We start from the raw sequence: 23,542 nt of genomic DNA, 5'->3' as shown, positions 1-23,542 counted from the left end.
CCTCTCTTAGATATCTACCCATCGAGTGGGTCTTAAAAAGCCAGCTCGACTTAATTGCTTAAATTTTCTTTTACTTATGTGTAAATGGTTCTCTCTCGAGGCCCTGCAGAACTTCCTGGAAGACTTTGATTTTGGTGATAACCATGGACTAAATTACACGCAATGCCAGTATTCAGTGGTGGGGATGGAGAAGGGCAGGCCGTGCACAAGTCGACAACTGTCCGCTGTGAACTAGACCCACTGCCTAGCTGATGCTGAAACATCCTGGTAACTTATATTTTCCTGTTTGTTTCTCCATTTCACTTAATGATTTTCTATGTATTGTTGCAGACATCTCAACAGCGAGCATGCGCTGGACGATAGAAGTACAGCTCAATGTAGAGTACAAATGCAGGTTGTACAGCAGTTAGAGCTACAGGTAAAGCCACATTTATTTTTAATATTACCTCAGTATTCCTCGAACCCCACATTTCTGTAGTGTTCTGCAATGAGTTCCTGTGTACTCATTATTGAATGGAAGGTCCAAAACTGGTTGTTGTCCTTTTCTTCTCTCGTCTCTTTTCACAATCCGGGAAAGTCCACCTTCAGCTCCTTCTTTGGAGCTGCTGCTGAGACGTTTCAAAGTTCTGTGCATCTCTGTGTCTGCCTCGAGCTCCCCGCCACCTCGTGAGCTTTCCATCTCCCCCCACCCCCGCCCTCGCTTCCCCCCCCCCTTGTCTTCTGCAAATGGAAAACGTTCTAAGTTAAAAACTTAATCTGTTGTTAATGTAAGGCCCCTGAGTTGCCGATATCGCTAACCTGGAGTTAGGGAGCCGAGCCAGGGAGAGAGATTGAGAGCACGGATGGGGATAGAAAGCACATGTGAGTGTCAGCAGCAAGTACGCACGCGCACACACACACACACACGCATACACATGCATACACACGTCCACACGCGCACACACGAGCATGCTGTCGGGAGTTAACAGAAGCTGCGTGTGGATTTATTCCTCATGTTAACGTGTCCCCGTTTCTCTCCATCACTGAGAACACCCGAGAGTTCAGTGCACACGTTTTAAATATGCACACACACACACACACAAAAACATGTATTCAGATCTATAATATATATATGTATGTACACATATATACATATATATGTATATATTATATTTATATACATAATATATATTTATATACATAATATATATTTATATATTGTATATGTATATATTATATACATATATATGTAGGTTTTTATATATGTATATATATAAAAATCTTGTATTTGGCAATCCTTTGGGCCATGTTGAATGTGTTTCGTGACTATAGAAAATAAACTTTTGCATATTTTCCTGTGGATCACAGTTGTGAGGGATGGGGGGCATTTTTTAATGTGAGTTCCACTTCCTGATGTCACTTGTTGATGAACCACCATATTTTAACAATAATTCCATTCTTGGTATAATTAATAGAAAATGAGTTTCTAAAAGTAAAAATTGGGTCAGAAATGGAGATTATTAAAATGTACAATTGCAAAAGCCTGACCCTACAAACCCCATTTATGCAACCGAGTTCCAAAATGCTTTTGAGTGCTTGATGACTCAGTGTGGCTTCTTCCTCTGGCTGGTTTAGTGTAGGCAAGAGGTTAGCCGACTAGGGGAAATTAAAACAATGTTGTACATTATATTGTTACCAGCCATCGAAAAGCCTATTTTGTATGCAAGACAGCAATGCCGAGATATATGGAGAGCCCTAGGCTAAGTACAGAAGATAATTACATTTGGAATTTTACTGAGTTAAGTCATTTACAGCTTCAAATAGTTGCAGAGAAAAATCAGCCAAAACACACTTAAACTTTTTGTTGTGACTTTTCAGGACAGAAAGGATTTTTTTTAATTAGTTATCATCTTATATGACAAATTACATTTTGTTTAGTAAGATTGTCTCAAAAGTTATTTTCTTTAGCTAGTTAATATTTTTCCATTCAGACTACAGAGATGAACTTATTAGAACAGTAAGATATTCATACAGGCAAAGGGCACATCATAAAATCCCCAAATTTTTACGTAAGTCTTTGGAAACACCTTTAAATTTAGCATGTTTCTTCAGAAGGAAAACAGTAGCTTTATTTATCTCCTCCCCCGCCCCGAAAGTTCACTTCTGTTTGATGTGTAGTAAGCCCTTGAAAAATTGGTTTCAGAAGAACAAACTTTATGGCTCTTGCTACTGAAAATCTTTACGTATTGGTGGTTATAAAGTGATATAAGTCCCTGCATTTATTTAGTTGATAAAATTAAATTCTCAGCATTTAGTTAGAATAAAGTGTTTCACAGAGTGTCATGGTTTGCCCAAGTAGGTGTCCCAGATTCCAGATTGGAGAGCGTGGGGCCATTGTTCATTACTGAGGAGCTGATTATCGACTTTATTCATTGCTCCTCACTCTCCCCAAGAGCTGGCAAGAGAAGGAAAGGAGTTAGACCATCAGTAAGTCAAGTCGTTCTCCCCTGGCAGCTTTAATGTTTTTTGGTGGGTGTGGCCTGGGAGCTTTGCAGACCATTAGAAGGATTCTTTGATTTTTTGTGGATTTTATTTATTCATAGATCCCCTTCATCCTTCAGCCCTAAATCAAACTGAAGGCAGGGTTTTCAACTTGTGATAGGGCTCAAAGAAGATCATCTGGCCAGAAGTTACTATGGGGTAGTTGCCTGTGGTATTCCTTGTGATATTTTTGCTTGAGAGTTTACTTTAACGAAGGAAGGGGCAGGCTCATTCTGAAGGTTTTGGTTTCTTCAAAGGCTGAGGGAATTGTTAAAGTGATGGCGTAATGCTTGTCAAGAGCAGGAGTTGCCACACTGCAGATCAGGAGCCCAATCCCAAGAGCTAAGAAAGGTTTTTATGTTTTGAATAGTGTGGGGGAGGGGGAGGGATCAAAGGAAGAATAGAGCATGTGAAATTCAGATTCCAGTGTCCATACATAAGGTTGTATTGGAACATGGCCACGCCCATTCATTGATGTGTCATCTCTGGCCATAGTTGCTTGGCATTACAGTAGAAAAGTTCAAGTAGTTGCACCAGAGTCCCTTATGGCCTGCCAAGCTGAAAATATTTACTATCGGGTTGGCTCCTACAGAAGTTTGCCAAATAACCCCTGCTCCAGAGGATTCAAAAAAACCCATTTGCATCACATTATATAATTCCCCTTAGGTTCCTGGCTACCTAAAGGTCTGCGAACCCCTTCTTCCCTCTTCCTTCCTCGCCTTGGTGTATAAAACCATTCTAGTCACCACATTGGTCGGGTTTCCCCAACAGCGACTTCACCTAACAAGTACTTGTCCATCACGGGGATCATGGAAAGCGGGCTGATGGATATTCATTCATTCATCCATTTATCTTACCAGTTCATTTAGCACACATCACCCAGAGCCTGTATAACATAGCAGGAACCTTGCTGAAGCCAGTAAAGGGTTGCAAGAGTGAGCAAAATGGTTAAGGTTGCCCTCCTGGTTCTTATGTGTTAAAGGGAAAACAGACTATAGATAAGTAATTTTCCAGTGGCACTGTCCCCTCCTTGGGTAGTGCTGGCTGATACTGACGGGTTCTTGAAAACACTAGAAACATGCTCAAAAGAGTTTCAGTACTAGAGAGGGGCCAAACCCAATTTTATTCATTAGTTATTATTCAGGCAGATGAAATATACCAGAAAATGTTAACAATGTTTAGTTGTTGAAGAACCCTCACCCTGAGCCAGAGCTGAGAGGTCAGGATTAGACGGAGATTCTTTGGGTTGCAGATCTGGCACGTTGTGGGGCAGTCTAGGACAAGGTACACTTAGACCCACCAGCTGTCCTCACTGCGGGCTTCCTCTTCCTCTCGGGTCAGCATTTTCATGTTTGTGCTGTCACATTTGCCATGTCTTTTACCCATGTCTAGAAATGTACTTTTTAATTGACTTAACGAACAGTCGCTGTGCCCATAGGACCTGAGGTGTTGGGGGAACCAGGTCCCTGCAGCAGCCAAGAATACTTTGAAGAGGTGTTCTTATGCTTGAACAGCCTCTCTCTTATTTCCCCTTGGCATCATCCCCTCATTCCCTCCACAGTACACTGACAAATCACCTCCTCCATTGGGGACGCCCTGGGCATGACCAGCCCCACAGCTACTTCTCTTTGCCTTCAAGAAGGCATTTCCCCAGACCAGGAAGTACCTCTACCTCCAAGTATATTACAGAATTCCTATTCATTAACTTGAATTTGAAAAACATTTGCACAAGTTAGCACTACAGAAAAGAGCCGTCAAAGTTGGAACAATTCCCCAAGGCTGATCCCTGTATTGTTGGAGGATCAGTCTCCCCCTACCACCCGGACTTGCCAGGCCTTTCTCTGCACAGCAGGACTTAGACCTCTGGTGTTTACATCTGGGAGCAAAGGCACATGTGTGCCCCCATTAGAAAACTAACCCCAATAAGCTTAAATCTATGTCATAGATCAATGGAGGTTCATTATGTCTGCCCTAGAGCATCATTGCGAAAGTGTTCCACAGGAGAGTTCTGCAGGGCATTGTCAGCCAGCACCAGGCATGACCATCATGAATGAAAGCCACTTGAGTGCTGCCCATTTCTAGCCCCCCAGATCTATACCGCAGAAACCTTCCCTCTGATCCAAAACATAAGGCTCTTGTGTTTCTTACCTCTAATGAACCCCTCCTAAAGATTAGGTGAAAAAAAATTTAATAACCATTGTTAGCCTCGGGGGATCCTGGCTAGAGATGTTTCCTTTCTTGGTGCTGTCTGTGCAACGCTGTACTTGAATCACGTGAAAAGCCTTCACGATTCCAGTGTTGAGAGGTAAGGCAACCAGGCAGAAATCAAGATCATGGGCTACAGAGTCTGACTTAGGCCTGTCCCGTCAGCATTGTGTGAGAGATGCATTTGTATTGTTGTTCTTTTTGTGGGAAGTTATCACAATATATAATGCATGTTTTCCTCGCAGTGAACTCGTTATGTGGAGCTTGTGAACAGAGTGGTTAATTCAGTTCTCATGTTGCTCCCTGTTACTGGTCTCAGAGGGAAGAGGGGTCAAGAAGACATCTTAGTGGGCATTCTGAGCCTTTCGCAATATTTCTAGCCACATTTCACTATTACAAAGACAGTTGCAATTTTTTGACATTTTAGCAGTGGACTCGGTGGTGATTAACCCCATCTGTTACCCGGAAGCCCAGCATTGTAGAGAATTTGTGTGAGCTGCTTGTGCTGTACATATATGCACCTAACATCAAGATAGATGGACACCATGGTAATCATTTGGGTGAAGGACATGGCTTTTTGAGGTGAGGGAATGTAATTTAAGATTGTATCTGTTAGATGCTTTCTTTCGACAGATTCTTCTGGATGCTATGCAGACAAGAGGCTAGGTCAGAACTGGAGGGGAATGATGTTCCCACAATCAAAATGCACGGTCTTACTGTACAGGTCATGAAGTATGCACACGCGCGTGCGCACACACACACACACACACACACAAGAGCCGCAGACACAGGATGCAGAAATAGGTTGACATTAAGAATGGCCCACCCATATGCCATGGGCAGGATTGTAAGGAAGCACCTGATGCTCAAAGCATTTAAATTCATATGAATCTACTTGCCTGGGTTCACTTAGGTGGGACATGCTTATGAACTGTCTCAACCAGTAAGCCATGAATGAGATGGCACACAATGTATCATAGTGGCTAGATCGGGATTCCATCTTGGGAGAAGGGAAAAGCATCCGATTTAACAGACGAGAAAGTCTTCAGACAGATTTCCCTGTCTCAGAAAGCTGAGACATTCGTGGCATAGATAAATTTTTCTGGCCACGTATGTTGGTTTTAATGATCATGTGACCTTGCTCAGTTGTCAGCGCATATGTACGGCCCCCTGGCATGTAAAGATGGGTTTTGAATGGAAGAAAGAAGCAGCCTTGGAGATCCGGTGTTTCCTCATGTCCACAGCCCAGCATGTGGCAGGGGCCCCGGGCTCAGGACAGGATTCCTGCAATCCCTGAGCCTCTAGACCCTCTAAAGTGAATACTGGAAGCAGCCAAGGGGAAAAAGAGCTGACCCAACCAATGGGGATGCTCTGCCTGACCCAGGCAGGAGGGGTGGGAGTGGAGGGGGGGACCTTTTGTCTTTAATAATTTGATTCCATTCGGTCACCATTTATCAAGCACCTACTGTGTGCTGAGCACTGGATGCAGATAAGCAAGACAGCGTCTTCCTTCCTATATGTGCAGCCTAGCAGAGAGAGACGACTAGCCTGTCTTTCACCCCACACCAGGCAGAATTTATAAGAGGAAGCATAGGAGGCATGGCGGGGCGGACACGGGAGGGGGCAGGGGGCAAGTACAGTCCAGGCCAAGAGAGCCGTGTAAGGATTTGCCTTGATCATAGTGTGAGGGAGACAGTGGAAGAATATGTGTTCTTTCTCCAGTTCATCTCTGTTCCTCAAGAAGTAGGATGACCAACCTTCACAGTTGGCTTTCCTGGGACTTGGGATTTCCAGTTTCAAAACTGGGAAAGTACCTGGCAAAATGGAATGAGTTGTTCACCCAGATGATCACTTTGAATCCAGTGGCTTTGGAAGAGAGCTGTTTAATGCCTCCTGTTTTGCTTGTAATTTATAAAGGACCTGGGGAACCATTTGGAAGGGTATTTACTGAGTTCCTACTATATGCCAAGGCGGTGTGCAAGATGCTTCCTACCCCTACTTTCATTGAATCCTCACAACCCCCCTGTGAGTAGATACTTCCTGAATTCCTCAATCCTGTCATTTTTTTTAATGGAAAAATAGAACATTTGAAAATCAGTATACATCAAACATCTAATGAGCCTGGGCCTTTCTTCTCCTTTGAAAAGGTGTTCCTAAGTTACTAATGACCAGTTCTTGGCTGTTAGAGTGAAAGAAATAATTCTCTGTGCCTCTCCTCTTCCAGATGAGGAAACTGAAGTTGAGAAGGTCTCATTCACTTGTTCAGAGCGATGGCAGATAATGGGCAATGCCCACGATTCTAGCCTAGCCTGTGTACGTGTTCCTCCTTTGGAGGCACTGCCACCTTACGCTTTCCACTCAGGGTCGTCCTGGTTCACCGAGGTTCTGTGTATGACATGCAGGCTTTGCAGATCACTGGTTGTAAAAGCTGGCTTGGGAGGCCATGCCTTTCTCTGCCTCTTGGAGCGCCCTCCTCAGCAATCCATGGCAGCCGGGCAAGGCTAGAACTCGGTGACACAGGAATCCCTTGGAAATTTTCTAAATCACGTACAGCAGGAACCATAAGCTCCAAGGAAACATCAGCAGGGAGAAAAGTGTGCAAGCTTCAATAGCAGAGGGAGACATTAAGCCTAACACAGGTCAGTTACTGCGGGGACTTCACGAGTGATTACTTACCATTAGCGGTGCTGTTTGTAATCACACCAGCTTCCTGGACTTCTGCAGATATATTATCTGTAATGTGTCCCCACTTCAGGCCTCTCCAACGCCAGGGAAGGCAACACTCAGGACAGTTCTTGGCAGCAGTGGCCTCACAGAGCCCGCTGACTCTCCCTGAGTAAGCGCAGAGCATGCGGGGAAGACGTCCTAATGGCACCACTGCTTTGTGACTGGAGCCAAGGAAAAGAAGAGAGGGTCTCTGGGTTTCTCACTTCCACGTCCCTCTTTGAAAACCAAGACACTTATTTTTCATAATTTAAAATCCTGCTTAACTCCGGGAGCATTAGAATTCCTAGACTATGACTGAGTATTAGTGTGCCGTCTGCTTTAAATGTCAAGAGAGTCTTTAATAATAACATGTAAGGAATGTTAAGATGGTGACAGAATACAATAAAAGTAGGGAAATTCTTCCATTGGGATGAAGTGAGCCATAGGTTGCCTACCACCTGAGAACTGCAGTTGTGTTAAAGAAATCATTTAGAACTTTTCAATGGCGCTGAGCTTTGAAGGCATGTGAATGACCAGAGTTTGATAAAGTGGGTCAAAAAGAACTCTTTGGTAAATATTCAGGTAGAAGAATTTCATTTCCCCTCCTTCCAAATCGTTGTTTGGTTTGGTTTGGTTTGGTTTGGTTTTTTCTTGTTTTTCTTCTTTTGATCATACGTACTTAAGAGACCCATGAAACGGGATGCACTCTGCCTCAATCATCATCGTATATAAAACCAAACAGCCACTGTTGGGACTTACTCAGTCCATGGAAGAGAGTCCTGTCTCCCAAAACGAGTGCATTAAACCCAGACACATGGGGTCCTTATTAAAACGTTTACGCCCACATCCCCTCGCTTGGCATGTTGGGTTTAGCAAGTTTAAGTGAGACCCCAGTCAATTAAATTGGGGATCATCATTGTCTGGGAATGATCGCGGCTTGCCTGGTCCTCTGTGGAGTGCCTGCCGACACTCTGTATCTCACCCTGCCTTGGAGTTTCTGCAGCAGTGGTTCAGCATAGGAGTGGGAAGAGTGGCAAACCATCTGTGTTTTCAGTTAGCATCCCAGGTGCCTCTTATAGTCACACCAGAGTGGGAAAGTCTGATCAGGCGTCCTGCAACTGGAATTCTAGTCTTACTTCTGCCCCTTCCCAGCTCCGTGTTCTTGGGTGCATTCACCCTTGGGGCCTCAGTTTCCCCAACTATAAAATACAAGAGTAGGACGAGAGGATTTGAGGTAGCCACAACAGTCCTTGCCTCTGTAAAATCACATGAGTCACTTGGTCCTTTCTTCTCATCCGTCCTCGGTAATTCAAACGTTTTTACACATCCGGGATCCTTCATTTATTTCAGATTCTGTTTCTCACAAGTGAGAACCGCCAAATTGGGCTTAAAATGATTAGTCCTCCAGACAACATATAAAGTGATTATGTTAAATGAACCTAAAACCGTGTTCCCTTTTCTCTGCTAAAAGAATGAGTTTAATCTCCTCAGTTTTTATCTTTGAAGATGTTGAATGGAGCTCCTTGCCTTCGGCGGTTATCAGTGTGTCCAGAGCGATACAAGCGTTCCAGCCTTTCACAGCCCGGACAGGCTAAAACCTAATTTGAGGCCATGGCTAATAGAAGAGGGGATGACCTGTATCAGCCAAGGGGAGAAAAAGCATTTGCCTAGGATGAGGGCAAGAGACGGCGAGAACCAAGGAAATCAATCCATAAGCAGTGGGCTTCATCTCTCCTACGATTTCTGTTCCATTCTTCAAAACATCAAAATCCTCTCCCCAGCCAGGCCCACTGCAAACTGCACAGAACTCTTGTCACATGGACCCGGGTTCCAAGCATATACTCAACCACTTGAGGTCTAAATAGACCAGACGGTGTAACTTTCCTTTAGAGAAAGTTAGATATTTTTGAGCATCCGTGAAGCACTAGGCTCTATGCTAAGCTTGTTATGTGCAAGAACTTATCTAATCCTCAAAACAACTCTTCAGAGTTCAGAGATTATTATTCCATATTTAGAAGAAGAAACTAAATACTTAAAAAGGTTACATAATGTGCTCAGAGTCGCAGAGCCAGAATCTGAATCCAGCATAGTGTGATTGCAGTGCCCACGACCTTCATCCATTTTCACTCTGCTGTCTCTCTCCAAAATTGGGGAACCTGCTAATAAGCAAACATTGTACGAGCATGTCCCCTCAATGTGGGGCCTGTTGGCATTTCTTTTTACACCAGAAACCCCTCCCGTACCCACCAGGAAAGCTTTTAGAGAGTAATTTCTGCTAGCACAACATAAAAAATTGTTTTCATTTGCCAACCAAATTTTTAGTTGACCTTTGGAGTACATGTCTCATCCTCCATTGCTTTGCTTTGCATGGGATTCAGTTTATGAGGGAATGCTGGAATATACACTTGCTAATATTAAATGTTTGTATTGTCATATTATAATAATGAAAGGATGCCGTGAAAATGGATAGGGATGCTGAGCTCATGGAATAACGGCATAAAAAGTAATAAAGAATCTGAAAGCTTTTTAAAGGGCCAGTGAGTATTAAAAATGCACGACAGCCCCAGTAGAGAGAGGATGTGGTTTCAGTAGGTGTGAAATATTAGCCTTTTTGCCTAAAACAACAAAAAGTGAATTTGGCAGGTGATTTTTTTCTTTAATTGTTAAAAGGGTTTGTGTTAGAGTTAGAGCTGTAACTGATGGTAAAAATCCAGAACCCATCCAAGAATATATTACATGCTAGTTAGCACTGATCAAACAAAAACAGAAACTTGGACTTTTGCCTTTTTTCTGTAACCTTGCTGATCTTTTATAATAAAGCAGAGCTAGGATGGTAGAATTGAGTATGAGGCGAAATAAGGAACCTGGGTAATTCTCAAAATGGACAGTGAATTCTACGCTAATATTCTCACAGAGAAGTGAGAAATTGTCTCCCATGGCAGTAACCTCCAGGGTTTATGGATGTGGCCGTGTGTACAAACTCTAGGTATGTGTTTGCGACATAGTGTTATTACCTCTGACCAGTAAAATGTCAGCATGGTAGACATCTGGATAGAACATAGAGGTGATGATTCCTTTTGATGCTGGGAATTTGGATTTCCTTCTCCTTGGTCTTGGTTAATTGCTCCGTCAACAATGTTTACCCCCAAATTAAGTCACAGTTAATATTCATCAGACTCTTAAGTAACTATCACCTCTCACCCTTTAATTTGTAACATTCAGTATGGCAGACTACTTGTTTTTTAAAAAGAATAATAGATATGCCTTCATTCCTTCTGCCCCATGATAACTTCTAAGACACAATATTTTTTAGAATTCTATGAATATTTTGGTTCTAACACCTAAAAACTTAAAACACGGTAAAAAAAAAAAAAAACAAATAACTACAGAAATACGAATAACTGTAGAAGAATGCCATTGCAAACATTTTAATTGTTCTAACTGAGCCACTTTGGAAAACTAAATTCCTTTGGCATTATGTGTTCAGAGCATCTTTTAGTTTGGCCAGTCAATAACTTACTAAGGCTCAGAAGATGAATAACGTAAAGTGGCTCCTAATATGGTATCATTTTCATTTCCTGTTTGTTGAAAGATAAATGCTAACACTATAAGGCTTTTTTTTCTTCTTAATTTATTCCTCCCTGCACCACAAGGGAATAAAAAGGAAAAAAATCAAATGCGATATGGCTTGAGACTGAGTCATCCAGCCAGGATAAGCCGAAAGCTTTTTCTCTCTTGCTTTTGTACCTTTTCCCTTTCCTCTGCCTTTTCCCCCAAATGCTGAAACACCCCCTTTTCCCTTAGAAAACACCTTTTAAAATGTCTTGTTTGACTTTTATTTTGAAATAATTCAGCTTATGAAAAATGGGTATTTCTTTTAAGATTTTATTTTTGGGCCACCTGGGTGGCTCAGTCAGTTGAGCCTCTGACTCCTGGTTTCAGCTCAGGTCATGATCTCAGGGTTGTGAGATTGAGCCCTGCATCAGGCTCCATGCTGGAGGCTGCTTGAGATTCTCTCCGTCTCCCTCGCCCTCTTGCCCCCCCCCCCCCGCTCGCTCTCTCTCCCTTTCTCTCTCTCAAATAAATAAATTAAATAAATAAAACCCTTTTTAAAAATTTTGTTTTTAAGCAATCTCTACACCCAACATGGAGCTCAAACTCACAACCCTGAGATCAAGAGTCGCACGCTTTACCAACTGAGCCAGCCAAGTGCCCCCAAAACTTGATATTTCAAAGATTTAAGGTTAATTATGTGACATAGAAGAAATGAGTCCCTCCCCAGTTCAAAGGCATTATTTTGGACCAATGATCTATAAAAGTGCTGATCTAAGACTCTCCCCACCACCCCCACCCCTTTCTCTTTCTTTCTCTCTCCCTCTCTATTCACTCATTCATTAGTCTCTTCTACATTTCCCCCAAATTCCACGGTTCTTCTCTTAACTATGCCTTTATCTTTTAGAGATACACTTCCCACTTACCTTACAAAGGTGATTATTATCATGTCTGGTATTTTCGCCGTAAGCATCTTTGCTATAGACCTCTCTGCTGCAGTCAATTGCACCACAGAACTAATTATCCTAAGGCAGTTTTGCCCTAAGAGATTTAAAAAATAAATAAATAAATAACTGGTTGACAAGATGGTTTGACAGTTTGGTTTCATTTCTCCGTTTACAAAGTACTTCCATTTTTATATTCTATAAATCTTAGCCCTCATAAAGACGTATACGGTGACCCAGAGTTTCCAACCCACGTGTCCCATAGAACTTTGGAACAGAGGTCTCTCAGCAGACGTGAGACTGTATGCCAAGAACAAGCGACCGTGCAGAAGGCTTTTACAGCGCCATACAGAGCTCAGTTAGAAACACGTATTCTAGAATTTGGAAACGGATACCTCTCCTCATGAAGGAAGGAATTGTATCGATAAAAGAAAAAGTGCAGTGCTGAATGGGGATTAACGAAAGCAACCAGGAAACGTATGATACTGTGAATAATTCGGAGATGAGTGAAGTGCTTCGAACAGTCCACAAAATGAAACCCGTTACTTATGCTGTCTCTCCCCCAGTCTGCACTGTACACTTTGAATGTATTCAAATGTTTTTTTTCTGGAGAAGCCGTTTCATTTTGATACTGATTTTTTATGTTTCATTTTGTCCTTTTTCGGGAACACCCCCCTTCCATTTGTCATGATCCTGTCTTTTATGGTAAGATTGTCTTACGGCCGATTAGTTATGTGGCAAAGATGCTTATGGCAAAACTACCTAGAATCAATTATTTTGCATCCTCTGTGCCCAGCTGCCTTGAATTACCAAAAATATCATCATGTTTAAACAGTTCAAGGCAAGCACAAAGAAAGGAGCATCTAGTAGTATTTTGAGTGCAATGATGTACATAAGATTAGAAGCTTGTGTTTCTTCAAAAGATAATTTTTTGTACAATGAGAAGACTTAAGTTTTTGTTAAGATGAGACTAACACATAGTAGGTACTCACCTACTGAATAAATGAAAGATCAGGCTTATTCTGCATTCCTTTGGAGATGAGAACGTGTCATCCCTTGTCCCCATGCCCACCCTGCCAGTGTTGCTCAGCGGCACTGCTAATCTGTGCCTACCTGTTAAGAAAGATGAAGTTAATTCTGCATAAATGTGTCCGTGTGTCTAAGAGCTCTTCCACAGCCACAAAAGATGAATTTTAATGAGTTTTAGCCACCTCACTCGTTTCCCTTTGGCTTGCTCGTGAATAAGACTGGTTAATAGGTGTGATTCACGTTTTTGTCTTTTAGCTGTCTGTGTTCTATGGGACTCCTTGGTGCCAGCAGGTCTAGAACTTCCCAGTTAAAAGCTAATGCATCTCATGTTGAGAAATCTCACACTGACACCTCCAGTTACTTCGAGTTTGGCAATGGTTGTGTAGATTTCAAAACGATTAAGCAATGAGAAAGATTTTGTCATGTGCAATGGTGCTATAGTTTAATTTGGAATATGTATCATTTTAGATGTTAAAATAGTAATGCATCTGTATTCAAAGAAATAACAGAGCATTTCCTTCCCACTAGCTTGCAAAAGACAAAGAGCGCCTGCAAGCCATGATGACCCATCTGCACGTGAAGTCTACGGAACCCAAAGCCGCCCCTCAGCCCGTAAGTACCGAGCTCTACACCAAGGGGAGAAACCCCACAGTATCTCTTCTCTGCTTCCCCCACCCCAAGCATAGGAGGCAGGACAGCCTACCCTGGCAGCTTGTTAGTACTGAAGGACTTACGTTCAGTTGACTCTTTCTGGGTACCTTTTAGGAAGAGGGCAGTGTGCAAGGCATTTAAGAAGATAGAGGATGATTCAGATCCGTGGCCATGGGACCTTACAACTAGCTCTTCAGGACAGATGATTGGTGCTATAGCAGTGTATGAAAATATATTACGATTGGTCATGGGGTGGGGTGGGGGAATCTTTCTAAATGGTGTGAACACAGAAAGAAGACAGCCAGACCATGGAGTCAAAAGGAAAAGGCATTTCAGGGGTTAGCCGAGAGACAGCGAGCAGGTATGCAGAAGGGAGTGAGGGCTAGTCCAGCATAACTGTAACAGAGGAAAGAAACAGAAAACACACTCTTGGAATAACTGGAGGCTAAAATTATGGAGGGTGCCCAATGGTTATTAGAGAGTTAAAAGTGAATATTACTCTTTTGCAGTTAGGAGATCAAACACGGTAAGCTGAAATTACATTTAACTTTTAGGAATCTCCTACTGCTTGCCTTGTTCCCTTTTCTGTAACCTTGAAGAGTGCCATCCAAGCACAGACAGTTAATATCGAAGCAGAAGGATGGTTTCTAAACCCCAAATCCTGTCTTGGGCCTCATTCCTTGCTATAAATTGATCGCTTTAACAGTTGTATTTCTCATATACTTACATTTCTAAAAATCTCTTAGTAGCTTCCACTGATTATTCAAAATGGAGAGAGTGCTGTGCTTCTTGATTTTTAAGATTTGTAAAATTTAAAGGTACACTGCCTTTATTTGATTTTGCTTGGAGTCACTGTGTGAAAATTAATTGAGCGTTGACAATCTATAGTTAGTACCAGCAATTTTAATCAATATGCAATGATGCAGCGTAATGGCAAAGTATTGGTTTATCTGTTTTGACTGATTTTTTTCTATAAATAAAGCAAACATACACCCATATATGTATGATTTATGGTGATAGAAATAAAGCGGAGTCAGACTATTAACCCAGCAAATATGGTAGCCTGCCAAGATGCAGTTGGCAGACAAAATTAATGTCTGAAACAGAACACATTACTGAGATACAGGACATAAAATCATTAAACACTTTGCACATCCATTTTTACTAGGAAAGAGCCCTTAGTTTCCATGTGTTTCGCAGTAAATGGCTATAGGACTGAACGTGTAGGCTACCAAAAGAAAGGGAAACCAAAACCCAGGCCGTTTGGTGTTGTGGATTCAGTAGTCAGCTCTGCTATTTGTGTTGCCTTCATCAGCCCCTCCTGTTAGGGAGGGTCCTTGGGAATAATAGGAACCCAGTTAAAGCAAGTTGGTAAGACCCGGAAATGACTTGATGGCCGTTCTCCAGTGAGCACAGCCAACTGCTAGGGGAATCCATTGCCTTCTCACCTCTCTTCATGATTGTTTTTGTTGGAGATGGTTCCCCCCCGCCCCCCCAGGATGCAGGGTTTGAGTCTTTAAACCTAGTAACAAGGGAGGGAATGAGATTATCTCCTCCTCCCTGCATGGATTAAAAGCAGTGATGTTATAATAATGTTTGGACTCTGGACTCTAGGATGCACTCATGTTGTATGATGGGGCTCCTTGGGAGGGGGAGGGATAAAAGTGGGGAAGAGGTTGTGAAACCCCATGGGGCGCTCAGTGAGTGATGGGGCCAGGTGTTGGCAGGGAGTGCCATACACATAAGCACGCACTGGCCATGAAAGGACCATTTGGAATCTCCATGAGGACCAGTGTGAAGCAGCCAGTAAACAGGGAAAAGCATTCCTGGGGGACATGCACAGGGAAGGAAGGTTTGTCTTGATTAGTATTTAGAAAAAAAAAATGTTTTACATTCTAGGAAATTATAACTTTGAAGGGGACCTCCTACTAAATTTATTTTTAACTGTTCTATTGAAAATTCTCTACCACTAGTCAACATTATCTCTTAGTAGCTCAGCACAGTATTTCTTTATTAAAAGAAATAGGCACGAATATTTTTGACTGAAAAATTAATAGCTTTTGAATTCATACACAGCAGGTTTTCTTTTGCAAAGAAGTCCAATATCGCTGCACAGCACTTCTATAACCATTTATTTAGTGTCCAAGTCAAACCTTTGACAGCTAGAGCAGCGCTACAAGCCAATATAAAGAACTCCAAGATGTAAACCAACAATAGGCCATCTGTGTGAGGTTTGCCATTGTCAAATACATAGATTGTTTGGATTAGTTTATGTAAATGTACTGTTGTATTACCCTTTGAAAAAAAAAAAAAAGATCACATTTGTGTATGAAAAGTGGTTCCCTTCACAGGCAGCATTATAAATTCCTTATCCTTTAACTTACATGTAAGCAGTAAAAATTGGTGCCTGACAAGCAGATATTGTGTGACACTATTGCCAGAGTGAACCTGCCTTCTTTTCATTTATTGGAAAATAGAAAATTTTATTATAGATACCATCTTATAAATCAGGAATTATTAAAATATGTATAGGTGAGGCATTGGGAAATTAATTATAAAAGGTAGAAGTGTGGTGTTTTGCATAAATTTTTACTTTCCTTGCCCCAAAAAGGGGAGGAAAAAAGGCATACGCATTGAGCAGACCCTTGATTCAACTTTAGGGATACCGAGCCATCTGATGTTCATTTCTAAGGTGCAAACGATTCCTGTTTTGCCTGTTATTAATTTATTCCATCATAAACAGTAGAATGCACAGTGTGTCCTTCTAGAATCGTTGATTTGAAATAAGCAGTCACCAGGATTCAAATCTAACCATAGATGGGGACTTTCATGTTACAGCCTTGCCAGTAAGTTGATGAAGTTTTTTTTCTTTTTTCCATTTCTGTTTAAAAGGAACTTTGTGTTTATTTTAAAATTCTTAGTCACTAAGTGATAGAATGCTTTGCTGTAAACGTTGCTTTTCACTAAATGCCATTTGGGTGGTAAGTGTCATTTGTTGTATCCAGTCATCCAACCAGTCCCTCTTTCTTTGCATCAGAGAAACTACCAAAACCTTCTTGGACTGTTCTTACATCAGTTCATACACATACTCCCTGGGCCCCGTTGTGGAACTCGTCTTCCCAAGTGGGTCGTTGGAGGATATGCTCATCTCAGGACAGTCCTGAGTTTTTAGACGTAGCTGTCAGCTCATCCCACACTGGGACGTGCATAGGGAAGCCCTCCTATTCTTCGGACACCTCCAACAGCACCTCTCCCCGCTTGCCATCAAAGTCTTCACACCGAAGAAAACCTTTCCTTTCGTAATTACACCCAGGACTCACGGGGCACGGTATTTTTGGACAGGGAATTCCTGCGTTTCGAGTCAAGGTACTTGATCAGCAAGTTATTTATTAAGCATGCTACTAAAAACACGGAGCAGTAAATCAAGAGAGCCCCATCCCTGCCACTGAGGTGCCGGAGTCTTGAGGGACAGACGCACAACTGCACACACTCACTGCATGAATCGTGCTGTGCCGTCGAGCAGCGCTCTACAGCGGGCATTCCAGGCAACGTGGTGTGTGAGAGGAACAGGAAGAAATGGAAAGGAGTCAGATCTGTGGATCTCTCCTTGGGTTCAGAGGAGGTGCTTGCGTCCGTGTGTCTCTGAGGAAGGCAATGGGGAGAGGACCAGTGTGGAGGAAGCAAAGGACCAGCCAGCATCAGATAAAATAGGCTTTCCGTTTTTGAATTTATTTTATTTGTAAGCTTTTAATTTTCTGAAGCCTGGGCCCTGCATGGAAAAGGATGTGTCAAAGTTTCCCGGAGCGGCTATATATTCTAGCCCTTGGGTATGCACAGTGGGAAAAGCCTTTCCTGACATATGTTGAGAATGGCCAGATTTGCTCTATTTTGAGTTTTAAAAGATCCTTCTCTTTTCCATGGGAAGAGAAGCAAAAAAAAAAAAAAAAAAGACAAAGAGTAAACTTTCCTAATGAGACTGATGGATAGTCTTTTGTTGCAAACTCGGTAACATTCTCAAAGTAAACAAAGTGTATTGCTTGGGGGTTCGTGTCTCCACACTCGCTCTGTGGAGAATTTGCCAAGCTGTCTCCTTGGAGGGAAGCGTAACTCGGAGGACAAAACAATAACAACAAAAAGAAGCATGTCTGTGTTATGACTCTATTAAGATGTTAAGGATTTTTTAAGAAGACTTCCCTATCATAATGTCAGGAAAATCCCGTAAATCATATTTTATAAGCCCGGAGGACAGGAGAGGTACGCCTGGCTCCGGGGTATTCCTGCACACTAGAAACCTCTCCTGATCCTGGAAAAACCACATTCCTTCATATTTGGTGGGCACGTAATTATAGCGTAGGTAGTGTATCCTTCTTTATGAAAATGTTCTAAAACGCTTACAGGAACTTGGATATTTGAAGCAAAATGCAATATTACATTTTCCTTTTTACGCATTCTCTTTTCCTCCAACCATAGCAATTAGGACTGTTTTGAAATAGTTTTTAGCTGCTATAAAAACAAAGTATCCCTCCTCCGTAAAAGGGGTCTTTTAACTCTTAAAGCAATGGCTGATCCTTTGGGCTGCTTGCAGCCTTGCTTTAGGCCTAGAGAAACAGTATCAGGCAGTCATAAAAGATTCTCTAGCACAACACACACAAGCTGTTTTTCTGTACTGTTTCTCATGAGGCCCTACCCTCCCCTTCCCCCCCGCCCCCGCACACATACCCCCCTCCCCTGTACCGCCACTTTCTCAGTCACTGCCCTATGCCAGCGCCTGGCCCAGTGCAGTCGCAAGGCCAGGCTCAAGGAGCACGGAACCAGAGCCTCCCCCTGCCCCAGCCCAGCCTCCCCACGGATGTCCCTCAGGCCTCAGAAAGGCTGGCCGTCTCTGAATGCCAGTGATTCGTGTCTAGAAGCAGTGTGCCGTTCAAGCAGGCCTGGAGCCCGCTCAGGGCAGTTACACCAAGAGCAGAAAAACGAGTTCTGTGAGCCTCAAAGTCCCTACTAAGCCTCTAGGTGCCCCTGTGTTTGGGTTTCAGGTTTGTCTTTTGTTCTCAGAATCTGTTTTCTTATGAGGCAAGAGCACAAACAAAAATAAAAATGAGTTCTTATGGGAATACTTACGACAAGTCTGTTTCTGTCCGGGGTTTACATCAGCGCTTTGTTTATTTTTTAAAAATGTGAGTGACTCATCATCTTTAAAAGAAGAGAGGAGGTTACTGTTTAAAAACTAGAGATTAATCTTTTAGAAAAGGGCTCAGCAGAAGATCAGGCAGCTGACAGAGTCCCAGTCATTGGGATGGGTACGATTCCCAGGACAGCCCTTCTGGAAGTGAGCTGGGGGAAAGACGGTGGTTAAGAGCACACGGAGATTTTAAAAAAGAAAAAACCCTACAGCGGATCTTAAGTGACAGAAGAATTTAACTTCTAGCCAGACCCTCAAAGCGATTATCTTTGCTGAAATCATCACATGACGGAAACTTGCCATGTAGAAAATATCAGAGTTACTAACTTTTCCAAACATAGCAACTTCTTTTTAAATAGAAAATAGACACAATAAGAAAAATAGGAAAAGAAACCCTCCCAGTCCAATCCCTTCCTGCTCCATGCCCCGGGGAAAAAAAAAAAAAAATTATCTTTTAAAACCTTAACTATGATCAGAAACACGAAGCGCATATGCTTTCATTTCTAATTGATGATTATATTAAGATTTAATAGTTTACAATTAAGATGAATCTTTCAAGATTACAGCAAAACCCACACCAGTCCTGATTTGCTGTTCTAAGTCTGTAATTAAATTTTTTTCTTTCTCTTTTTTTTGGGGGGTGGTGGGGGGAGTCCACTGTTTTCAGAGACCTTAATTAAAAGAGCAGGTTTGGTTTGAACACAGAGCCTGTTTTGAATCCTTCCCCATGCTCCATCTTATCTCTCCCTCGTGACCTTCCTCCCCGAAAATGGTTTCTCCTCAAGACAAGCATGTGATCATCAAACAAAAGTTTGAAAGTTAACAAACTTCTATAGCAGTTGACAAGGTTGACATTTCATTAACTTGTTGGTTCAGTCTTCAAATGATTTTGCGAGGCGAAGCACCCTCTGTTTGGAGTTTACAGCTTTTTGTTCTCCCTTCCCTCACAGACTACAGTCATGTTTAATTTGGAATCTGGGCTCCTTTGGCAAATTAGCAATTAGAACAATTTTGTGGGAATATGTATATGTGTCATTAGTTTTCCTGCAAATTAATAGCAAGGGCAGAGGTCAGGCAGAAATTTTCCACTTGACTGCCGTTCCTCTATTGAGACTTGGCACTTGGTTGTGGAATGGCCACAGCTGCTCTCAGCCACCCTCTTCCTGTAGGAACTGTCTTTTAATTAGTTTACCTCACAGCCATCATTACAAATATTACTGCCTCCCCTCCTCGAAGTAAAATTACTGTTTCTACAAAATATTCCAGTGACATCTTGCACCACTGCACATTGATGGTGGGGTCACTCGAATGCAGCATTTAATCATTAGATCACCTCCATCCGCGTCTCCTAATTAGAACCCTTACAATACATTTTTATCTGGTAATTAGCTGAGATTGGCTGCTTCCTCTGTGGCTTATTAGAGACAGCCCAGCAGTGGGTGTGAATCACGGTGTCACTTGTGAAGCCTGGTAAGCCCCCTCTCTGCTCTCTTCTGGCTTTGTGTTTATTTCCATTTGCTACCTATGTTCAAAAGCCTCCAGAAAATTCTACCGTGTATTTCTTTGTGGGTTGTGCTAACCTGGAGGGATTTTATTTTTCACTGTTGCTTTTTCGGTACAGACAGTCCAGGTGTTAAGACCTTGGGTAAAAGCTACAGATGTCCCATTCTTTTCACATTTTATGACACAGTACCACGTGACGTGTCTGTTCTCCTGTGTGAGCACCGCAAGATGGATTTGTACTTGCTGAATGTTTACATGAGTTTTGATTTTTTAGAGTCCCGTACACTTGGTGCCCTTCCTCACAAAATGAGCAGCCGGCATATTCCTTGAGGCCGTTCTATTTATAATTCTCGTTAAGTGTTTAAGAAAGTTATGGTGTTTAGGGTACTCTCCTTAAGCGGAAAAGAAAAGCCAAAAAGTAGAGTTAGTCCTCAGAATTGCTTAGTGGTGGTTAACGCACGCTGTCCTTGGACCGGTGTCTGTTTTTGATGGTAAGCTCTTCAGGGGCAGCGAATGAATGTTCTGTCCCTGTTTTTGTCATTTCAGTTTCAAATGCCTTATATTTGTTCATTTATAAGCAGGGACTAAAGCTATTCACTGAATCCTTTCCAAAAATGAGCATACAGAAAAATGAAACTGTCTAGTGTTTATTTTTCCCATTAACTGGGCATAAGATGCTTATACAGAGAGCCTAGAATCGCGAGTGTGTGTTTGACTGGTTGTGGATATAGGCAAGTCATTTCATCGATCTTTGGCCTCGGTTTGCTCATCTGTAAAACGTGAGCAGTGACATCTCACTTATTAGTGATGGTATGAGAATGAAGTGAAATCACGCAGTGGCAGGTGGTTTACAACACGGTTTATACAAATGGTATCCATGACTTTCCAGAGTGTTCGGATATTCTTAGGACTAGCAGCGTCTGAATTTTAAAAGCTGTGTATTTATGAGCAGTAGCCTTTGCTGCACTAATTTCCTTGACCCGTTGCTTGGGCTGATGCTTATACAGACTGGTTGCTGCACTTGGTCAGTGATTAAGGCCCAAGGCACAGAGGAGGTCAGCCCCAACCTTCCCCCGTGCTTCTCAATTCTGCTCCATCCCAAGGCTGCTACTCTGAACTGTAAGCACTTAGTCCGCAAATACGTGTCAGGAAGGCAGGTTTCCAGCACTAATAAAAAAGAAAGCAACTCACAGCATTGGCCCAGTTTGCTGGGTGGGGGGTGGGGGTTGTAAGAGCAGTGTCCTCTCCATAGCTTGCTCTTCTAGGGCATGGGGGTTGGGGGAGGGGTCTGGCATTAGCTGAGTCAGCATTTCACCAGGGGAATTAAAAAGGAAAGCAAAAAAAAAAAAAAAAGATAGTAGGAAGGGAAAAATGAAGGGGGGAAATCGGAGGGGGAGATGAACCATGAGAGACTGTGGACTCTGAGAAACAAACTGAGGGTTCTAGAGGGAAGGGGAGTGGGGGGGGGGGGTTAGCCTGGTGATGGGTATTAAAGAGGGAACGTACTGAATGGAGCACTGGGTGTTATATGCAAACAATGAATCATGGAACGCTACATCAAAAACTAATGATGTTTGGTGATTAACATAATATTTTTTAAAAAGTATGTTAAAGGAATATTTATATTTAAGAAATAAAAACTGTTAAGCATCCAGTTAAAAAAAAAGAGGAAAGCACAACTACAGGCTTGCTACCCACCATACCCTTTCCAGCACCATATTTACATTTTTTCCCTGAATATTTACCCAACAATATTTGATCCTTCTTTTCTTCAAATTCCTGGTTTTTATTTATTTATTTTTTTTTAGTGGAACTACCCTAAACATATGAGAGGCATTCTCATGGCCTTTTTCATTACTGGAGTGTGAGTAGAGGTGAATCTTCTCAACAAATTGGAACTTTAATGTGTTATGATCCCAGAGGAATCTCATTTTTAATACCTCCCACAAATAATGCCTTGTCCATAGGGCTACTGCCATAATGAAGTACTTATTTTGTTAAATGATTTGAAATCTGGTTTGAGAAAATGTTACAAGTAAGCCTACTTTGCATTAAGTTTCTTGGATTTGGGGCCGGCTCTAAGTATCTGAGATATCAATTCTGTGTAAACTGTAATATGTTGAAAAAGGCCAAGTTCTGCAGTATAGCTAGACATAGTATTTCTGGAAGAACAAACTCAGGGTAAGGGGGACGAGCCCATTTTTTTTTTTTTATTATTAATAAGAGAAGCACTTCGAGGTGAAGGCTAATGGAAGGAAGGAAACGGTACTCCTTCATTTTCCTTTGTACGACTTCAAATAAATAATACTCATTTCCTCAGTTGATGCTCTAGATTCCATTATATTACTGAGCATTTGAAACTCAAAGAAAAAAAATTTTTAGAGTTCCCGATGTTTCGTATGTCATCTTTTTTAATAGATTCCAGTCCTCTATTTGATAGAGTTTAATGAAAATTATACATAAAGCTTTCAAAGATTAGTCTTTGCCAACTGATATAACTGAATGATGTCTTACTGGATCAATGCCACTCTTTTTTTTTTTTAAGATTGATTGATTTATTTGAGAGAGAGTGGTGGGGGCAGAGGAAGAGAGAGAATCTCCAGCAGACCCTGCGCTGAGCACAGAGCCCAGCGTGGGGCTCGATTCCACCATCCGGAGATCATGACCTGATCCAAAATCAAGAGTTGGACAGTCAACCGACTGAGCCGCTCAGGTGCCCCAGTGCCACTCTTTTTAATTGGAGCCACAGGCCAAACATCCTTGTGGTGGCTCCCATCGGTGAAGGTTCATCATGGAGTTAAGTGGCCTGTCCCCGTGCTGGCCAGTGTGGTTGCCACTGGCTACATGTGGCTATTTAAACAAAAGTTTAATTTTGATAAAAAGTAAAAACAGTTCCACACTGGTGCTGGCACATTGCAGAAAGTGCTGTTGGAGAGCTCAGGTCTAGACCAACGTATCCCAGCTGGTGGCTTCTAGAACGTTGGTGTTCACTGGCCCTACCAGGACTCCACCCGCTCCGGGAGGTTTGCCAAGCACAGTAGGCTGCTCAAGAGGGTTCAAAGCCATGACTCAAGAAATGTTTTGACCCAGAACTTGTCAAACTTCACTGGGCTAGGTCACCCCTTTCTGCACACACTCATTTTTCACCGTCTTTGGAAAACACCTGTGTCACCAAGGGGTCAGGAGAACATGGCCAGAGAGATTTTTAAACTAACCACTTGTGAACGGTTTTTACATGGGAACTCGCCTCACA

General features: G+C 42.3%; 1 protein-coding gene across 9 annotated transcripts in view; it reads left to right on the top strand.

Annotated features, from left to right (window-relative positions):
• FOXP1 (forkhead box P1) overlaps nt 1–23,542 on the top strand; it is a 167,484-nt gene that overhangs the window by 122,560 nt on the left and 21,382 nt on the right. For all 9 annotated transcript variants that reach the window (XM_081820708.1, XM_081820691.1, XM_081820709.1 and 6 more), the window contains 2 exons: nt 331–418; nt 13,485–13,568. In XM_081820708.1, coding sequence (XP_081676834.1) covers nt 331–418; nt 13,485–13,568 — 172 coding nt within the window. The remainder of the gene's footprint in view (nt 1–330; nt 419–13,484; nt 13,569–23,542) is intronic.

This window comes from Leptonychotes weddellii, chromosome 1, assembly GCF_054177405.1.
Source record: "Leptonychotes weddellii isolate Sample4059 chromosome 1, ASM5417740v2, whole genome shotgun sequence".
NCBI classification, from domain to species: domain Eukaryota; kingdom Metazoa; phylum Chordata; class Mammalia; order Carnivora; family Phocidae; genus Leptonychotes; species Leptonychotes weddellii.
The sequence above is the reverse complement of the archived record's forward strand: the minus strand, read 5'-3'. Positions and strand labels throughout refer to the sequence as shown.